At 42.5% G+C, this 18,419-nt stretch overlaps 1 protein-coding gene across 5 annotated transcripts in view; it reads left to right on the forward strand.

Annotated features, from left to right (window-relative positions):
* The window catches only part of LOC107263760 (zinc finger protein squeeze), a 216,448-nt gene that overhangs the window by 32,267 nt on the left and 165,762 nt on the right, over positions 1-18,419 (forward strand). Inside the window, exon 1 of one of the 5 annotated variants that reach the window (XM_015731306.2) lies at positions 4,923-5,083. The exons of 3 other annotated variants lie outside the window; for them this stretch is intronic. In XM_015731306.2, coding sequence (XP_015586792.1) covers positions 5,048-5,083 — 36 coding nt within the window. In that variant the 5' untranslated portion in view covers positions 4,923-5,047. Of the gene's footprint in view, positions 1-4,922; positions 5,084-18,419 lie in introns of those variants that run through there. One more of the 5 variants, XM_025080945.1, reaches the window with a different exon arrangement.

Genomic DNA, 18,419 nt, shown 5'->3' on the forward strand with positions numbered 1-18,419 from the left:
GGGGGGGGGGGGGGGGGGCAGTGGCACTGACCAAAAGAAAATTTTGGTTTTGACTTCAGTCTTTCGAGGATCGACTTCGCTACGCTGCGCTACTCCACGTGGCGTATAGCTGCATTTGCTAACTTCTAATCACCCACTGCTGAAAACACTTCCTTATCCGTTATACGGATCGAGGCTATTTGTTTTTTGTTTTTTCGTAACGATCCTCATCATTATCCTTTACTTAAAGCTTTTTGCCTCGGGCCTTCCGCCCATTTCACGCTATCTCCATGTATACCCTTTACCAACATTTCCGAAAAAGAGCAATCCAATGGACCTAGCTCTACGTAAACAGCTGCGCATCAATCATTCTTTATCGTGGGCGAAGTTAATTGAATCGTAATAAGTAAATAATTAGTCCTTATTAGCATGAACGTATCGCGAGTGTTAAAGAACGGACTGCCCCAGTGGATACACGGAATAATGAAAAATCGACAAGACGAGATTCCTGTGGTGAGTGAGCTTGTCTTTTATATTTTTTTTTTTTTTTCTAAAGGCTGTTGACTTTTGTGCCATTGCATAACGACTGTCTTAAGTGACACCGAAAGCATGGCACAGATCTTAGCTGTACCTGGGCCAGATTTCGCCCATGTATTTTCTAAGTGTGCCTTTGTACGGGATCCTATTGGCTATTCCATCTATACTTCTTTCGAGTGTTAAACTGCGGATCTGGTATAGTAAATAATTTTGACTCCCGATAGGGAGAACATGCTTGTTGGACAGCATAGATCTTATTGACAGACTAAAATTCGTATTACCGGCAGTGTATAAAACTCAACTGCGACATTATAACTGAATTATTGATTAATGTGCTTTTCAATGAGTTCACGAGATAAAGAGTTACTTCGGATTATTAGAGCCGTGTTAAAGCGTTAAATGCAAATGTACGAGTAACATTATTGATAGCCACTCGATTATACTGGTCGCTTTAATTTTCTTCATTTCGTTAGAGCTAATTGGTAGAGCGTGGACATCCACGTGTGGGCGAAGTCAATTGAACTCGTGTCCGGGCTGTGCTATATCGGTACATTGAGAACGTTCAGTGACCAATTTGATTCTAATGAGAGAATGTGGGTTCGCGTCGGTTCGAAAGAACTCGGGTGAAAGCAGAAACGTGTTTCGAGCAACCAGAAATTGAATAGGCAGCCTTGTCAGGGCTGGAAGCGACGTTACAATGGTAGCGTATGTATAATATAGATATATAGTAAAAGAGTCATACCTTGCCAGCCGCAATGTATTACGTTTCATAACGCGTCGTCGTATAAAGTTTCCTGACAATTCGTTATTATCTTGTTATCGAGATGGACCGAACGATTGGGAATGAATTCCGTGAGGCGAGCGTCGTAAAAATTTTAATGATCATCGACGGGGTGGTCCGGACGCGATATTCTTTTTCTCCCATAAAAATTTTGACGAATCGACTAAAACTTTTTCATCCCGTCGGCCAACTCGTGAAACGTCTCAGACGACATCTGGCTTGAATAAGTTGACGTGGAGTTTTGCACGCTGCGGAAGCCCAGCGGACACGCCGCGTGCGCGCGTCGTCCCTTTCGTAGAAAATGTTAATTTTAATGGGATTTCCTTGTAGAGGAAGGATAATGCGAGCGTCTGTAGAATTCGCATGCTGACTCGCAAACGAATGCACGCGTGTAACGGCAGATGAGGAGGGCAACGTAATCCTTTCCAGTTTTTCCTTAGTTTGCGTTACGGTATGCGCTTCGTGTAGACGCCTTGTTTTGCCGTTTTATAATGTCCTTAGTTCTTCGTTAGAACCCTCGTTACAATGCTGTTTAGGGTCTGGTGGGTTTGTTGCTTAGCTATAAAGGGACGAATAAAGCGTGTTTACCTATTGTTTTTTCTTCAGCCATTTTTTACTTGAAAACCAAGAAAAGACAATAGGCCTTCCATTACTATACCTATGTGATTTTTTTTCACCCGGTTTTATCCCACTTACCTACGATTACTTTACGTACTACTCCCTATCGTCATTCCGTACGTACCTACGTTCGCCTATAGATCTTACCGTACCATAAATCCACGTACTGTTCGCGAACGGAATCGTTCCCGGACTCCCGTCACGTTCGCGCGCACGCATCAAAGTTCGAGTGTGTATCGGCGTTTTCGCGTGGTTAAATAAATTACAGCGTCCACGCGCACCGACGACTAATTCAACGTCACCGGGCGTCCCCAGAGATAGGTACTAAAAGGTGCTAATATTTACACAAGTTTCCGAGAAAACACTTATCGACCCACGTAGTCGCGAACACTTGCCTCCACGGTAAAGCAATGAGTTGCCAATCATGATACGAGTGTTTGCACGGCTTCTACATCCGGTCGTGAGTTTTCTGTGTTTCTCGGCGCGATCTTGTAGTTACACGTGCTCGTGCCGTGCCTGGTATCTTTTGTCGATGGGGCTATCCGAGCTGTTGGAATCATTGGCTAGGACACTGATGCGCGTGGTACATGTGTAAAATCGGGTATAGCGCTCCTACGGAATTTCTACGTTGGGTTTAGTATCAAAGTGGTAGTCATTTGTAATTTTCGTATTTGGTGTATTTTAACTTTTAATGACTTTCTGTTGCACGCTGTTGTGTATCTTGGCTGTATTGAGAATTTTTGAGGAATTAAACTTGCTTCCTTTTGTATCGCGAATGGCCAACGATAGAACGGCTCGCGAGTATTATGTGCGCTAGGGGATATGCATGCTCTGTCGGACTCAGATATAGGTAGGCGTGCCGCCGGATATGGTACGCCGGAAGTGGGGGACTCCAGCCACCGACACGCTCCATGCTTCTCGGTTCTCTTGACTCGACAATCTGCAATTCTCGGTGCGGTTCGCCCTGGTTATGCTATAGCAGTGGTACCAGCCTTGCGTTTCGACTATGAGGATCATGGCTGGACTGGGCTTCGTGATTTAGAATAAGGAATGTTCAAAGGGTCTTCAATCTCGTGAAGAATTTATATGGGACTTTCGTGGGACTGTAGTTTTGTTACAGGGAATAAGTCGAAGGGGACAATTGTATGAAATTTTTGAGAAACATACATACGATGACGGGCATAAGAAATTGTGGGATTCACGTAGAATTTGGGGGGTGGACGAAAATTATCAGGACCTTTACGTAACGCTTACGTGGATATGGATTTTTCGAAAATAATTTTTATGTCGCTTAGCGGTTTTATTATTTTTCTGTATTTTTTTTTTTTTTTTTTTTTTTTTTTTTTTTTTTTTTTTTTATTACTTCGATCCTATGGCACGAACCTAGGGCATTCTCAATGCTGCCTCATGCGTGAATGCGTGCACGCACTAAGGCCTTCGGCTCTCTCGTAATACGTATAGTGTCTTGTGTATATTTTCACTTGATTTAGGTAGAAGCTGCCGCCTTGGAAAGTATTAAATGGAATCGTAATTCTTGGTTGGCAGGTCTCCTGGTTGTATGGCGGTACACGCGTATCGCTGACACACGGAATTATAAAAGACAGCCGAGCCGATATCGTACGTTATTGTAAAAGTGTATATTAAACGGACTTATTGTTAGTCGAACGGTGAAGTCGTGTCAGCTCGATTCGGACTTTTAACAGATGTTAAATGTTCAACGTTATTTCGATGTCGTTAAGTCGCGTACGGCAGTACCTTTTTCAATGCACATTTTCACGATAGTGCCGCGCGCGTTTACGTGCTTTCGGTGACGCTAGTAAGTCGGCTATACACACGATTGTAGCTCGTGTAACAAACTGCGCAGTTAAGCGACAGACACGCCCTTCTCCTGTGTCGCACGATATGTCGCGTGGTTCACTACGCACCGGGTGTCGCAATTTTTCCACGAGGCCAATAAAGAACCCTTCAATTTCAGTTTTCGCTCGCTATACATAACCAATAAAATTTTTCTTCAAAATAACAATCGACAAAATAACAAAGTTCGTCAGTATTATGAAAAACTGAACAACGCGAACTTTATGATCATTTCATACTTAAATTTTCATATGACAATTTATCATACAAGTAATTAGCTTTTTGATGCCGTATAGTTAATGAAGTTATGTATCGTACTTGTTTTTCTAACGATCGTTACAACTGCAAATCCATTCATTTTCCAACTGGCACTCCATATAGGTATATTCGCCGCGTTGGATATATCCAATATATTTTTATGCAATATTTCTCGAGCAATATCATTTTTATGAAGCTTACCTTTATATGGATACGTGCTCTAAGTATTTCCAGCTCGAATTGCACGTTCGGTATTATACAACTTGTTTAGTTCTACTTACTCACTGTTAAGCTACTTCTTTCGGTCTTAAGCCGAGTCTGACGGTCATGCGCTTGGATGGTAGCAACGTACGTGCATACTCGTACGTATTGTATACGTAAAGTTAGATACGTGCATTACGTAGCCTTCACCTCCTTTCTTCTCGCGCTTCCGTTGTTTTAACGAACGATTCAATGAGCTGCGAGGAAAACTTAATGGAGTGCATCATCGTATTACGTAACAATCCAAGTACTGTCGCAGTACGTTTTCAATGTATGAACAAACGTAGCGTCCGAGTTTGCTCGAGTCGATAAAAAATATGTTCGTGGGACATTGAAGCGTTTGTACGGTGTTGATATTAGTTACCGAAGACGCCGCGGGGCGGCGCTGTCGACCGCGTAGGGAAAATGCGATATCCCCAGTCAATTTCGGTCGCCCGATACCCCCGGCCGTCGCGGCCGATTACAGCCTTCGTAATTACGGTAATTACGGATCGTAGAGTTATGGACTGTCGGAATAAATACAAGCCGGCGCCATTAACGACCCGCTGCGGTTCTTCTATACCGAAGCGATGGAACCGCGGTAGCCGCGACTGGTGCGCTCCTACGGTGTACGGCGATAAACTAACCTAACTATTGCTCGCCGCGTTCTTAGCTATACTTGGCATTCGTTTTGCTCTGCGATTCCTATATCGGATTCGTCCAGCTCAAGGACGAGTTACTTGGTGACATTCAGACGATCCTCAGGAATTCCATTTGGTTATGGTGACTTCTTATTTTGTTCTTTTAATGATATCGGTGAGTCTTTTTTCTTTTTTCTTTTCACTTGTCTCTTATATTATTCCGACGGACTTGTGCTTCATGTCATTTATACTTTTCACTAGACTCGTTTCTCTATACCCATGTATATAGGCGCTTGGCTCTCATTCTTTCTCCGCACGATCAACTCCCGGGACTTTTCTTTAGTTCTATCTGACAGTGCGGATAATTTGAAACAATTTGTCGAGGCGGGTTTTCATAGCGATATTTATCAAAGGGGATACTCTACGATGGTTGCGGACTCGCAATTTTCTCTACTCGGAATCGAGTCTGCGAGGAAGGTGGTTGAGAGGGGGATCAGCTGTCAGAGGCGCAAGGAGGATGGGTGGGTGCATGGGCGAGCGAGCGCGACAGCAGCAGAGGAGGTATACGGGGATAGTGAAAAAAGAAAGGAAGAGAGATATAAAGAGCAAACGTATTGGATGTCCTGCGAAAGCAAGTTGAAGGTGAATGGCGGGCGTGGCTTTGCTCGAGGTGGAATGGAGTGAGTGCATCCTGCTACAGCGACGCCTTGATCACCGTCTTCCTCTCCTACTGGCAGCTCTCGGTCGTTTTTCCTTCGCGCTATTTCATCATTCTTCTTCCGCACTTCAAAGCGCTCCTGAAACTCGTCTCGCGCATCCTTGCCGCATTGTCGCCCGTAGTCGCACAGACGTTTCTTTCACTAAGGGATACACGAGGATTCGCATCGAGTCTAGCGGGAACAAATGCGTCCGTGCTGGTTCAAACGAAAGATCTGCTTCCGGTTACGATTCGACTGGCTCTCCCGGGAAGCTTGCGCTTCACGTTTCTACAAGCAATGGACCTTTGGTCACGATCCACAATTTTTCTTGAATTCCAACGACTGTGACAGTTCAGCATTTCTGGTGGCGATATCTCTTTATTCGTATGCTTGGTAGTCATGTCCGACTTTGGATACCACTAACTGTAGTCAATTGGATATGCCCCTGGATTAAGGAGGTCCTGTCGAAACTACCTACTTGAATTTTCACGTCCGAAACTTTTACAGGTTGTAAATTAAAGAAATCTGAATTGAATCGCAAATTTTGATAGGTCGGTCACCGTCGAAAATGTTAAGAAAAGTAATATTAAGAATGAAACCTTATATATGGATTCGAAGGTCACAGAGATTGAATTTCGACTTTGGATGAGAAAGTAACACATTTAAAGTGAACTTTGAAGCAAAAAATGATATACTACGGATTCGTGAATTTTTCAGGATTCGATGAATACTGTAAAAAAGTAAACTTGCCGGATGTTTCAAAGAGTAATTGCAAATCAAATTGCCGGATCTCCATCGATTCACCGGGAGAGACCCAATAAACAAATAAATAAAAGTCAAATGGGAGTATGATTTTTAAAATATATTTGTACGAATGAGCTAATTTTACAAAGGTAAACACTTCCAAACAAATTTCTATACTTAATCTGAATAATTTTGTAAGAAGGTCCGGTATCGAATTGATTCGATAATTGATCAGTTGACCAGCATGCATCGACAGGACCTCCTTAATTGGTTGCAGCTTGATTTGAAGAAATTGCTATGACGTCCTCATCTTTGGACGTGACCTTGTTTCATTGTCCCTTATGGACGTCAGTCACACATGCGTGCTGCACGATGCAAAAGACAGCCGTTGTTCCACGTAGAATACGGCGTTGCCTTGATCGAAAGTTTTCTACTTTTATATCGCTCTCTTTTTCTTCCTCGCTTTTAGTCGGGTCCTTTCTTTTTGCTGTTATTTCTCCCGTTAACCCACCGGCTACTCCGGCTAATCGTCTTTTCGTGAAGTAGCCCCGCTGCGCTCGGTAAACACAAGATTTTACCTGCGTTGACTGTGGACCGTGAACGTCTCATTGCCTCCAGGCACGACACCTCCTCTCATTTTTCTCTTGAATCCTTTTTATCTTATTTTCTCTTTTCTGTGCGCGTGCTTCTTTGAATCCCTACCACTCTCGCTATCACTACAGCTATTTCTCTCTATATATAGGTATAGTGTATACTGTACTGTCTCACGTACTTCTTATCTACCTCTCTCTCTCTCTCTCTCTCTCTCTCTCTCTCTCTCTCTCTCTCTCTCGTCTATCTCGAAACATTTTATCTTACCTTCCATCATCTCCTACGGACTCGTCCTCTAACTACGTCATTCCCAGCATCACGGAGAAACATTATCCCCGCAGCAGTATCGATTAATTTCATTAGCGACAGTAAAATTGAAACCTGTCCCAGAAAAGAATTTGTCCCGAGGTGGGCGTGTGTCTATTTCAATATTTAAATGAGAAGCATACCCGAGCGTGTCCCGGCAATACGGAAGTCCTTCGTGCTATTGTAGGTTCATGTAGAAAAACGATGTGATCTGGGTAATAATTCAATAAACCTGATTATGGTTGCGATGGAAGGTGGTCGTGCGATTTAGAAACGAATGGTGATAGAAAATGAAAAAAAAAAACAAAAAAACAAAGAGATCAGAACATGGTACATAGAGCATGCACGTTACAGGAGGCATAATAAAGGTTTAATAATAGTAGGAACGAGATGAGATAAAAAATTGAAATACAGTCAGTACCTCAGAGGGGGACCGATACGGCAAATCGTACAGCCGATGTCTCGTCCAGATGAAAATAAGAGAGGATGCGCAGCGAGCAGACTGTTTGCTCATTAGACCGGATAATTGCAGCCGGGGCCCGGACTAACCTCATCTCACCTTGCCTATCCCGGCGCATCTCACCGTCTTCTGCCTTTAACCTCCCTTCACCATCGCCATCATTATTCGACCTCGTAACACCTCCTTCCCTCGCGGCCGCACCGTCTGAACGCTTCTAGACTCGGCCGAGGCGCAGGTCTCGTAGCAAGTGTAACCCAACACACCGAGAGGACAATAGCATCACCAGGCAGACGCCAGGACGAATCCTCTCGCTTCGTTTATCGTTACCATATTCACGTAGCGGATACGCGGCTAGGTTAGGTTTGCGCGGGAGGGAGAGAAGGACGAAGAGAGCCGAGACCGGCCGTGCAGCCGAGAGGCAAAATCTGGACAATCTGGTTTCGCGCGTCTCGCCAAAGTGCATTCTGGGTCGACGCACGGGGAGGAGTGCGGACGGGAAGTTTTATTTTTTTCCAACGGATCATATCCTACAATCGTACGGGTCGAGCTTTTTCAGTGATCGCAGGTAAGAATTTTGGGAGAAATTTTCTTTTCACCCGTTCGAAGCTTTACTGATGTTTTAATAGGGGATTTCTTATTGAAATTTTGCAAATTATAATAGTCGAATCTATTAGAAAATCATATCACTTGCAATTTATAATGAGTGAAGGTTACGGAATGGAAATTTCACTGATCTTAACTATGACTATCATAACTATCAGTAAACATAATAAAATCACAACAAACAGACTAATACATATACGCTTACATTCTAATAAATCATCGCTTTTTTACATTATCTTCATCATAACGACCGTACTCACGTAATTCATTACGATTCGTCAAATTTTCTTATTGATTGATAAGAATTCTTGAGTCCGCCGTTCAGTCCGTCGGAGCTCGCCCAGGATTCAGTCCTTTATTGGTAGTACTTCAAGTGATGACCATGCATGTCGTTTGATTTATTCAGTATTAGCCGTTAATAATATTTCCAATTTCAATAATTATTGATTGAATGCGGGACTGAATATAAAATCAGCAATTGCCTCTGCAAGTGGACTGTCTATATGTACGAAAAAATAAAAAAGAAACAACCAATAAACTATCTATTTGAATACAAAATTACTATTTGAAGAAACGCGTTAGATTACCTGTCGTGCTCCAAACGTGACACGTGCTTCTTCCTCAGTAGCTCGAGGCAAAGGGAAGAGTTACACGGTCGGAGACTTGATTTTCACGAGTAAATAGGAGGGGATTAAGAAATCGATTATTCTGACCTACTGCGGTCACTTCACCAACTATTATAGATCCCGGTCGGTAATCCGTTAGAAAATTGACTTTATCGGATCTAACGCTGCAATAGTGTTATCAGTGTTAATGCGTTTTTCATGGCGCAACCTTATGGACTCTGTGTACGTTTACTTGGCGCCGAATGGCCTAAGCTGTAACTAATGCAACGTATAGGTGAAAAGTTAATTAATTCGAATAAGTTTCCGGCAATATATGGCGCTGCCTCGGGCCTGTTGTCGGGACATAATGTTGCGCGTCGTAAAGCGAACGCAGTTGCGCTCGGTCCTCATGGGTGCATAGACGGGAAACGCTGTATAGATATATGCCTTATGTATTATGGGACTTTCAATCAGGATTCGCAGCGCGGGTTCGCAATGTCCCAAATATCGGGCTCAAGTGGAGTTACATACATATACATATAGCTTGCTATTGAAAGTAACGGCGCGTACTTGCTGCATTTCTATGTCGAAAGGGAACTTAAACGTTAATGGTCATGCGTTATCCGGTTACTGTATGCCCGTGGTAGGCATATTATGATGTACGCCGATAAATGAGTTTCTTTGGGATGAAAGGAAAGGAGAAAGAAAAATTCTCATATGAGAATATCATGCGTTGACTGTTGTTTATGAGGGAGTAAATACCATCTGACTATATATCTCGGAATTTTATATTTATTTATTATCCACGCGCAGGTACGCGTGCACCGGGTTGACTCATTTCAATTTCCACTGATTCAACCGGCGCTCGAAAGACCATTCGAAGCAAATTGAAAGCACGTAAACTATCATTTTAAATGGACTTGATCGATCAGAACGAGCGCTTACGAGTTTCAATTTGTTTTCAATGTCCTTCCGAATGCTCGTTCGTCGGCGCGGATTGGAGCGTTCCCATGATGCCGCCGCCCCTGACGCTTCGGCGTAAGCGATGCTTTTTTCCTCGGACACTTATGGGAGGATTCTGATATTAATTTAGCATTGTGGTCAGTCGGGGCTTCTGGAATTGTGCCTAGTAATTCTGTGTTTTGTGGTTGGCAATACTTATGATTTTCCTACTTGGCTATGATTGTTTACTTGACTTTTTTTTTTTACTATGGCATAAAATATATGTAGTTTCTATGCTATTAGGTGTCATTGAACGTGACGGTTAAAATTAATTATTTAATTTTTTATAATTACCGATGCCAACCTTCTCCGACCACTTACACACAATTTTACCAAGGACTTTGGATGTATCACGCGTTAGACTAAAATTTAGGTTTTCCGATTTCATATATTTTATTGCATCAATTTGAGGTAATCACGGCTCGTACATTTCCACTGTGAAACGGAGCTCGCAACACTCGACGACCTTTTCTTTTGTACGGTATTTTACGAAATGGCCATTTCGTCGAGTATTACGAGCCTGTATATCATAAAGTATCAAGAACCTAACCGTCCTTCAAAGTATTTTTATGGTACACTTCAGCAAAATTGATTCTTCACTGCGTGCCATATTTTATCTCGGATGCAACACCCCTTGATATTGCAAACCTGTTGCACCAGAGTGCAGCGGCTCGTTGCGCTTGCGAGATGCACTTACGCGGAATAGCACTATGGCATTTCCGGCGAATCACGAAGCTTCGGAGAATCGAATCTATTGTCTTATCAATTCTCTAAAAACGCGCAGCAAATAATTCTGTAACCTTCAATTCGATATCCATCAGGATCAGAACCATCGCGGGATCGATCGGACGAGACCGTATCGATCCCACGAGCATCGACCCATCGAATAATGAAAATTCAAAAGCGTTAAATATAGTTATCATGAGAATCAAAATTAGTTATCATTAGCTCTCAGTTTGCGCTACACTCGTGCCAAACAAATATTTGATCATCTGGCAGTGAAAAGAATTTCGATAAACTCGAATAAACTCGGTTGTCATTTGTATATCCACCGATACAATATATGTATAGACGTAAAATAACGATCTCAGAAGAAACTTTTGATTCGGTCTGTCCGATCTATAGCTTAACGTATATCTATAGCCAGGATCGAACTTTACTAGATCGTATCCAATCGGATAATCGAGATCTTGGAATGTCTTTCGACGTTCCTATAGACGCGTGATGTCCACCAGTCGCAAGCGTTTGTGCGTGTCGCGCATTGGATATCTGTCCGAAGGAAACTGACTGGCTGACTGCCTGGACTTCCGATAGTTAGTTCAGGGCGCGGCAATCATTGGCGACTCTGTAATATCGGCCCTACCCACGGGCCAGCGGCTCCCGGCAGGAGATGCCGGAACTTTTAAATCGAGAGACCAGACATTTATGGCTCTTCCGCGGAGGTGTAGCACGAGAGGATGAGAAAGTCCATTAGCTCGCACTTATTATTGGGCGTCATCGATTTGAGTACGTTTACGCAGTTACTTTACACATACGATACGATAATATGTGACAATATGAAATAGTACTTGACTCATGTAACCCGATTGAGGAGGGTGCGGGAAGTTAGCTCCTCATAATTCGAAAACTTCGGTTCTACTTGTTGTTCCGGCTTGTTCTAAGTTTGTTCTATAATGTTCCAGAAAAACAAGTTTCTCATTTGAAATATGTAGCGGTGACGCGAAAAAGACTACTTTTTTACTGGAACCCCCGACTTATGGAAAATCAAACTTTTTTTGTTGTTCCAGATTGCTACAACTTGTTCTAGGTTGTTCTAGGTTTCCATAGATTTTCATAGGTTTTCATAGGTTTTCCTAGGTTACTCCAGATTGTTCCAGATTTTTCATGTTTTTCGAATTTGTTCCAGGTTGTTCTCGGTCTATCGATGATTTTTCTAGATTTGTATAACGATCGGGTAGTCGCAAGTCGGATAAAAGTAGAAAGAAACGATTTTATTTGCATAAAAGTTTTTTCGATCCCATTCGAGTATTCTTTACTTAGCGGTATTAATATTTTGGAACAATATATAGAACAACTAGAACAACCTTGAACAACAAAAAAAATGTTTGATTTTTCATAAGTGGGTGGTTCCGGTAAAAAAGTATTTTTTTCGCCTCACCGCTACAAATTTCATTTGGGAAATTTGTTTCTCCGGGACATTGTAGAACAAACTTCGAACAACTCAGAACAAACAACGGAACCGAAATTTTCGAATTATGGGGGGGCTAACTTCCCGGACCCGATTGAGGATCAGTTTAAAGTTTTACCGATCATACGATCGACAACCTTAACGTAAATAAAGGCCGCAAACGAAACGACGATATCGATGCTGGAGTTTTTTTTTTATCGATTATTCAACTGTGGGAATATTTATGATTTTTCATCACTTGTATCCTAGTTGCGAAATATTGATTTACGAGTTTTTTTAATTGTTGTTCATATATCCCTTCTACATAGATATTAGCGTGAATAACAGTCGTGCCTTTCGCACTGCCTTAGGCGGATTCTACGAGTGTAATTTTGTCCTGGGTTCTTCCTTTGATATTTAATGGAAACGTATCTGTCTGCCATGCGCGCATACGCAGGCTGTATAATTAAGATAGTTAGGTTATACAGTTGTAACGTTGACCCGAGTTTGTCCTTCACGTGATTACGAGTAAACGACGGTATTAAAGAAGAGATGAAGAAATGGGATAGAGAAGGACGAGCTTAAGACGCGGAAGGAAAGTAGGGAGGAAAGTCCGGAGTGGCCTCGTATAATGTTATCGAGAAAAAGTATATTTAGTTCTTAAGGTCTAACCGCAAAGTGCGCGCTGATTTTAACGAGCCGTATCGTTATTGGCGAACACGTGTTTTTTTGCGCGGGAAATACGATTGCGGATATGACGATATGCCAAAGTATTTAAATGCCCGTATAAGCATTACGGACATATATCATAGTGTAGCCACTCGGTAACGTGCAATAAATCGATATTTATAGCCTTCGCGATAGTCGATATAATTAATGTGATTGATCGCGCCGCCGATTGGTTTAATTGTTATCGTTCGCTTTGTATACGCTAGTCGCTATAGATATTTTAATACGCGCGAGATGCGTCTAGCGCTGCGCGCGTACGGTTGACATTTCGTCACGTGATAATAATATTAACGGGAACGCGCATGAAAGTACCTGCTGGAGAGTTAACGGTAATTTTTTTTCTCGATTTTGTCATTTTCAATTCCAACCACTCGAAAACCAGTCACACATATTTTTCGCCAATGAACGTTATACGCGTACGAACGTATCGATGTATCGTAGAAAAATTGAATTTAAATTTGTAAATTCATAACGTCAAAATACGTGTCTCCGTGCTATATCCGCGTGTTATAGATTTGAAAATTAAAAAAATTTTTTTTTACATTTTCATCGATACACCGCTATTTTGTATCTTATGCACGTGTTTCTCCGATATGTCCGATCATCGACGAAATTCAATGGAAAAACTTCTTTACTAGGAAATTGCATGATTCCGGTAGTGTCCAGTTCGTGGAAGACTTTCTGTGTCTTAACCCTCGGCCAAACGAGTTTTCTCTTGCCAAAATCCCTCACTGGTTCGTCCAGTTCTTAATATCAGCAACAGCGTCCGAGTACGTCGAAAGACGTCATCAGTTGTTTGGCGTTCCAATGCGGATAACTTGTAACGCTATGGGAATTAACGAGTGGCAATATATAATATATGCATTGACTGGACCGAGAAGAATTGCAGCAGGACATTAAGAGGCACTTGATAATATACCGATATACGTATGTACTATAGTAGTGCATGGCTAACAGTATACTACACTACTCTATTGTTATAGGTATAAAAAATTATATTGCGAAAAATAATACTAACATAGGTATCATTTCGTCATTCGTCTATATTAATTCGTCTCAGTTAGTCACGTAATAATTAGCGACGACTTTGATCGTTCGTGTGGATAATAATAAAATATTTTTCTCCCAAAGCACCGTCGACACTATACGGTAGACGGCAGCAGCATCTTTGTTACTTCGATATGCAGATCGCAAACGGTAGTCATTTTCATTATTTTTATAGCCTCATAAACTTGTCTCTCCCGTACGTGCATTGAGCTATGGTTCATCAATCGAAAGCTCCTTTCCATGTCCTTTTGTCCCCTCTCTATTATCCAAGAGGTCGCGACCCCTGTAATTCTACAGATTCGAAAGTCAATAATTAATACTCGTATAGACACGAATTTACACGGAATAATAGATCTTGCTTAATATAAATATATGATCGTCAATGGATCCTAATAAAATCAATTCCCTTTTGATGGTGGTAGCGATAGCGTGTAATATACGTCATTCCCATACCACTTAAGCCATTGGACCACACGAGTCCCACTTGCTTCCATATGCTTCAAAGTCCAAGCAATATATTTTACCTATGTTTTTATTACCATAATCAAGATAATTACTCGATCAAGAATTAATAGAATACCAGTCTTCGGATTCTGTACCTGTAACATTAGTGATTCACTGTCTCTACTGATGAGTTATATATATATTTTTTAAGAAGGGTAGCTCTCAAGACTTTTTGTCTTGAGCATTGGCAGTCGTGAGGACACTTGGTGTTTGTCAAGGTGGGTCCGATAGCATGTTGATAACGATAAGTAAGGTATACTGTCAGGACCATAAAGCGGCATTCACACCGAATTTTCAAACAAAATTTTTCATGATAGACATTCGGAGTTGCGATGGGCTAAGAAATGGTTCCGTTAGGTTAGATTGAATAAAAACTTCAATGTTCGGTATAGTATACATATACATATATATGTATATATATATATATATATATTCCCAAATGATGGTACAGTCTGTACGAATGTACGTGTTTACTAGTAACGTGAATACCGCCATATGTAGAAAAGAAGCACATATGAAGAAGACGACGCCCACGTGTGTCCGTCCTTGAGATGCTCGTCGCTTTAAAACATCTTTAAACCGGTAAATGGCGGGCGCAGGACTCGAGCTCTGAAAGTGTGTTTGGATTGTCAACAAGAGCCGGCACGCTTTCTAGTCACTGTACGTCGTGATGTCCATGCAGGAATATATGTCTACCTAATAATGCCAGATGGAGTTTGATGTTTTTCTACGTATGCATATATAACACGTGCTAACGGAATATGACGGATGAACACTAGGCGCCAGATGACTTTAACGACGCACTTGTATCTTTTGAGGATTCTAATTCAATTTAACCGTCGAGATCGTTCGGGTTACGTATAAAATGATTGTCGAGTTTCAATCTTCTATTGCTAACAGCGATACGGCGATTGGCACTCGTTTACAATAATGGACACTGCTAACGGTGTTGTCAATCATCAACTGTACAATTATGCCGTGTGCTAAACCTGCGTTTGGCCTGAGGTACGTAGTACGAGGAGAGGTGATTAAAAGTTTTACGAGGCTCGAAAAACCCACAGTGGCTACCTTTCCTTCCCTCGACAATTTGTAGATACCATTTTTATCGACCTTCGTCAATCGGTGCGGCGTAATCTGCGTCCGAGGGATTTCTGTATTTGGATATAGTAATGCTTTTTCCTTTAAATATATCGTCATTGGCGATTATTTTCTTTTCGTCGTCGACCATGTGTTCTCGGCGTTTGTATCGACGCGCACTAATCAGCCACTCGGTGTCTTACGGTACTGGCAATCTTCTGTGCATTTGCAAATAACGGAGGAACGCACGGTGCTTATGTCTTTTTATCCTGTGGCCTTTTTTTTGTTCTCGTAGACACGCAGCATACTTTTGACGCACGACGAAAGATTCGTATAGGTAAATCTTCGGGAATGGGGATGCCTTACTGATAGATACACGTACACGCTGCGTATATACAAATCCGTTGACTGGAGTTGTAGTAACAACACTTGAGAGCCAAGAAGCGAAGACTTTTGCAGCGTTAACTGTACTCTATAATGTTCTCGGGTTTCATTGAATTAACGACCGAGTACCGCATTTACGTAAGCGACAAAATCAGCCGAGGTGTCCATTTATTTACCTTTATCGTCGAATCGGACCGCTTCGGGTCCACTCCTTAAATTCGGACCAGCATTACTCGCGGACGTAGTCATACGGCCGAACGGCGATTCGCCATGTATATGGACGTCACGTGGTTATCGCCTTGATATCGTCGACAGACTCCTTACCGCGATGCTACTGTAATCCTCGATATTTATCCCGAGGACGTTTACGTTGACGTGTATCTAAAAATTGAAAAAAAAGGAACGATACTACAATCCCAAGTAACGTGGACGAACACGGCATCGCGTGTACAGACGATAAATGGGTATCTGTAAATACTGAAAAATCGGATTGACATTCAATACCCGTTCAATTGTCTTCCGTTGAAGCGGGTTCATTCGGTCTCAAAAGGAATGTTCAATCAACAATTTTAAATATCCGTATACGGAACGATAATAATAATCAAAGCGCCATTACGTTACGCGACAACCTCTCGAATTTATAATCCGATTATCTCAGGAAATACCGAAGCTCATCCACTGCGACTTCGTTCCAGACTTTACAGACCCGATCTTCCTCCGCGCCCGGCAGTAACTTCGTCCGATTTAGGGTGGGACACCGTGAACGTATAACTGGCTTAAGGAGCCACGAAATCCGCAAGTCAGTAACGACGCCGTTTCGACGACGATTCCCTTTAAAGTCTTTACAGATATTTATTAAACGACCAAAGCGGGACGAGCGTAACGCATAAATCACCCGGCAGGACTCGAATAACTTTAAACCGGCCGCGGCAACGTAGCTTGACACTCCGAGTCTCTTGCCGCGTGTCCCGGCCACATGGTCGCGTGGCTTTTACCCGGTACACGAGTTTTCCACAAGATCCTCATATGCCGGTCGTATGACGAGACACAAGGCTAGGCCGTCGTTACGCGTGAAATTATTGGTAATTATTGTCAGCGGACAGGAAGCGCCTTCCTCCCCGAAGCTCCCATCGTACTTCGCGCAGCGTAAGAATCTCGTTTTGGAGGCTGCCAGTCAATTTTGCTTCGGTACTACGTATCGACTACGTTTCACGTAATTGCACTCTTACGTTATACGTCATCCGTACAGATAGCTTTGTTCGCGCAGAGACGCCCATGTCATACCAAATGTTATAGGAGTACGTAATAGTATTTTTTTTTATTTGTCACGTGTCATAATCATATTTCCATACAGTCCGACTTGTAAAATCGTTATTTCGACTACGGATTTCCTAATACGCGACATCTTCCTACGTGATCCCTATTAGGAATGAATCCAGCATCTCCAACCACTGGTACAGGATACTCATGTAAATTAAGATGTTCTCTCGAAAGACACTCATATTACGTAGCACGGGATGGTTCGTAATACACAGGTGTATGACACGTGTCAGCATTGGTAAACGTTATGTCCCGCACGTAACGTCCCTGCGGCATCGGCCGGCAATTAGACGGAACTGTCAATCGGGCGATCGTTCTCTCCCACGTCGTGACGAAACGTTCGCCCCGGGACGATACACATTTAAATGGCGGACGGCGCCGCTCGCGCGATACTTTATCGGATGCTAGCGTGACGGAAAGAGCACGCCCAATGCTAGGGACCACACGCGACTCAATCTACGTGATACGAATAACGCGACACGTTGCGCCAGCACGCATATCGATGACTCGGTCCTACTTTGTATATATACATGTATGCTTGTATATCTCTCGTGGAAAGATAGCGTACAGATTGTTTGCGTCTTGTTGACCTTTTTTTTTTATTAAATTTTTTCTTATTTTATCTTTCACGATAAAACTTAACTGGGTCTGCGGAACAAATGCATGTCGCCGATATTCTTTATACGCGTGCATGTAGAGTCGGTCAAGTGGGTAGGCTGAAGCTAACGCTGAAGCTAACGCTGAAGCTATCGCTCACTCTCGCCTGGACACGGTAGCTGGCAGTTCTGGCAGTAAGTAATTAACTGTAGGTATTTACACGCGTTTCCCCCGTATATGAATAACGTGCTCGAACGACGTCCGACAACGGCGTTCGTGGGCGTTTGTCGATAGGTCCCAGGCACGTGTGAGCTGAGCATTCCGAGTCACTTGTATACCCCGTGTACATCGATATTGACCATATAGTGTATACGTTTGTACGATATATGTATACATAAAGCACGACCCGAGTCACTCGTGTGTACCGACTCATTAGATCCTTCCAATAGGGTTAAACTGTTGATATTTGTTTCGGAGTCCGAACGAAATTTTGGGACCACTCGATTCCGATTGTCCGCCATAGTTGACTTTTATAATCGATCAAGAAATTGCGTCATCGCACTCGATCTCTAGGAGTCGATCGTCGATTCTCCAGGGTACGCGCGCGTAAGTTTTATGAAGCGTAACTTTTTTGCGGACGGGGTAAACCAAAGCTTGGCGTTACGGGAGATGAAATA

This window comes from Cephus cinctus, unplaced genomic scaffold (genome assembly GCF_000341935.2).
Source record: "Cephus cinctus unplaced genomic scaffold, Ccin1 Ccin1_scaffold0160, whole genome shotgun sequence".
Classification (NCBI taxonomy): domain Eukaryota; kingdom Metazoa; phylum Arthropoda; class Insecta; order Hymenoptera; family Cephidae; genus Cephus; species Cephus cinctus.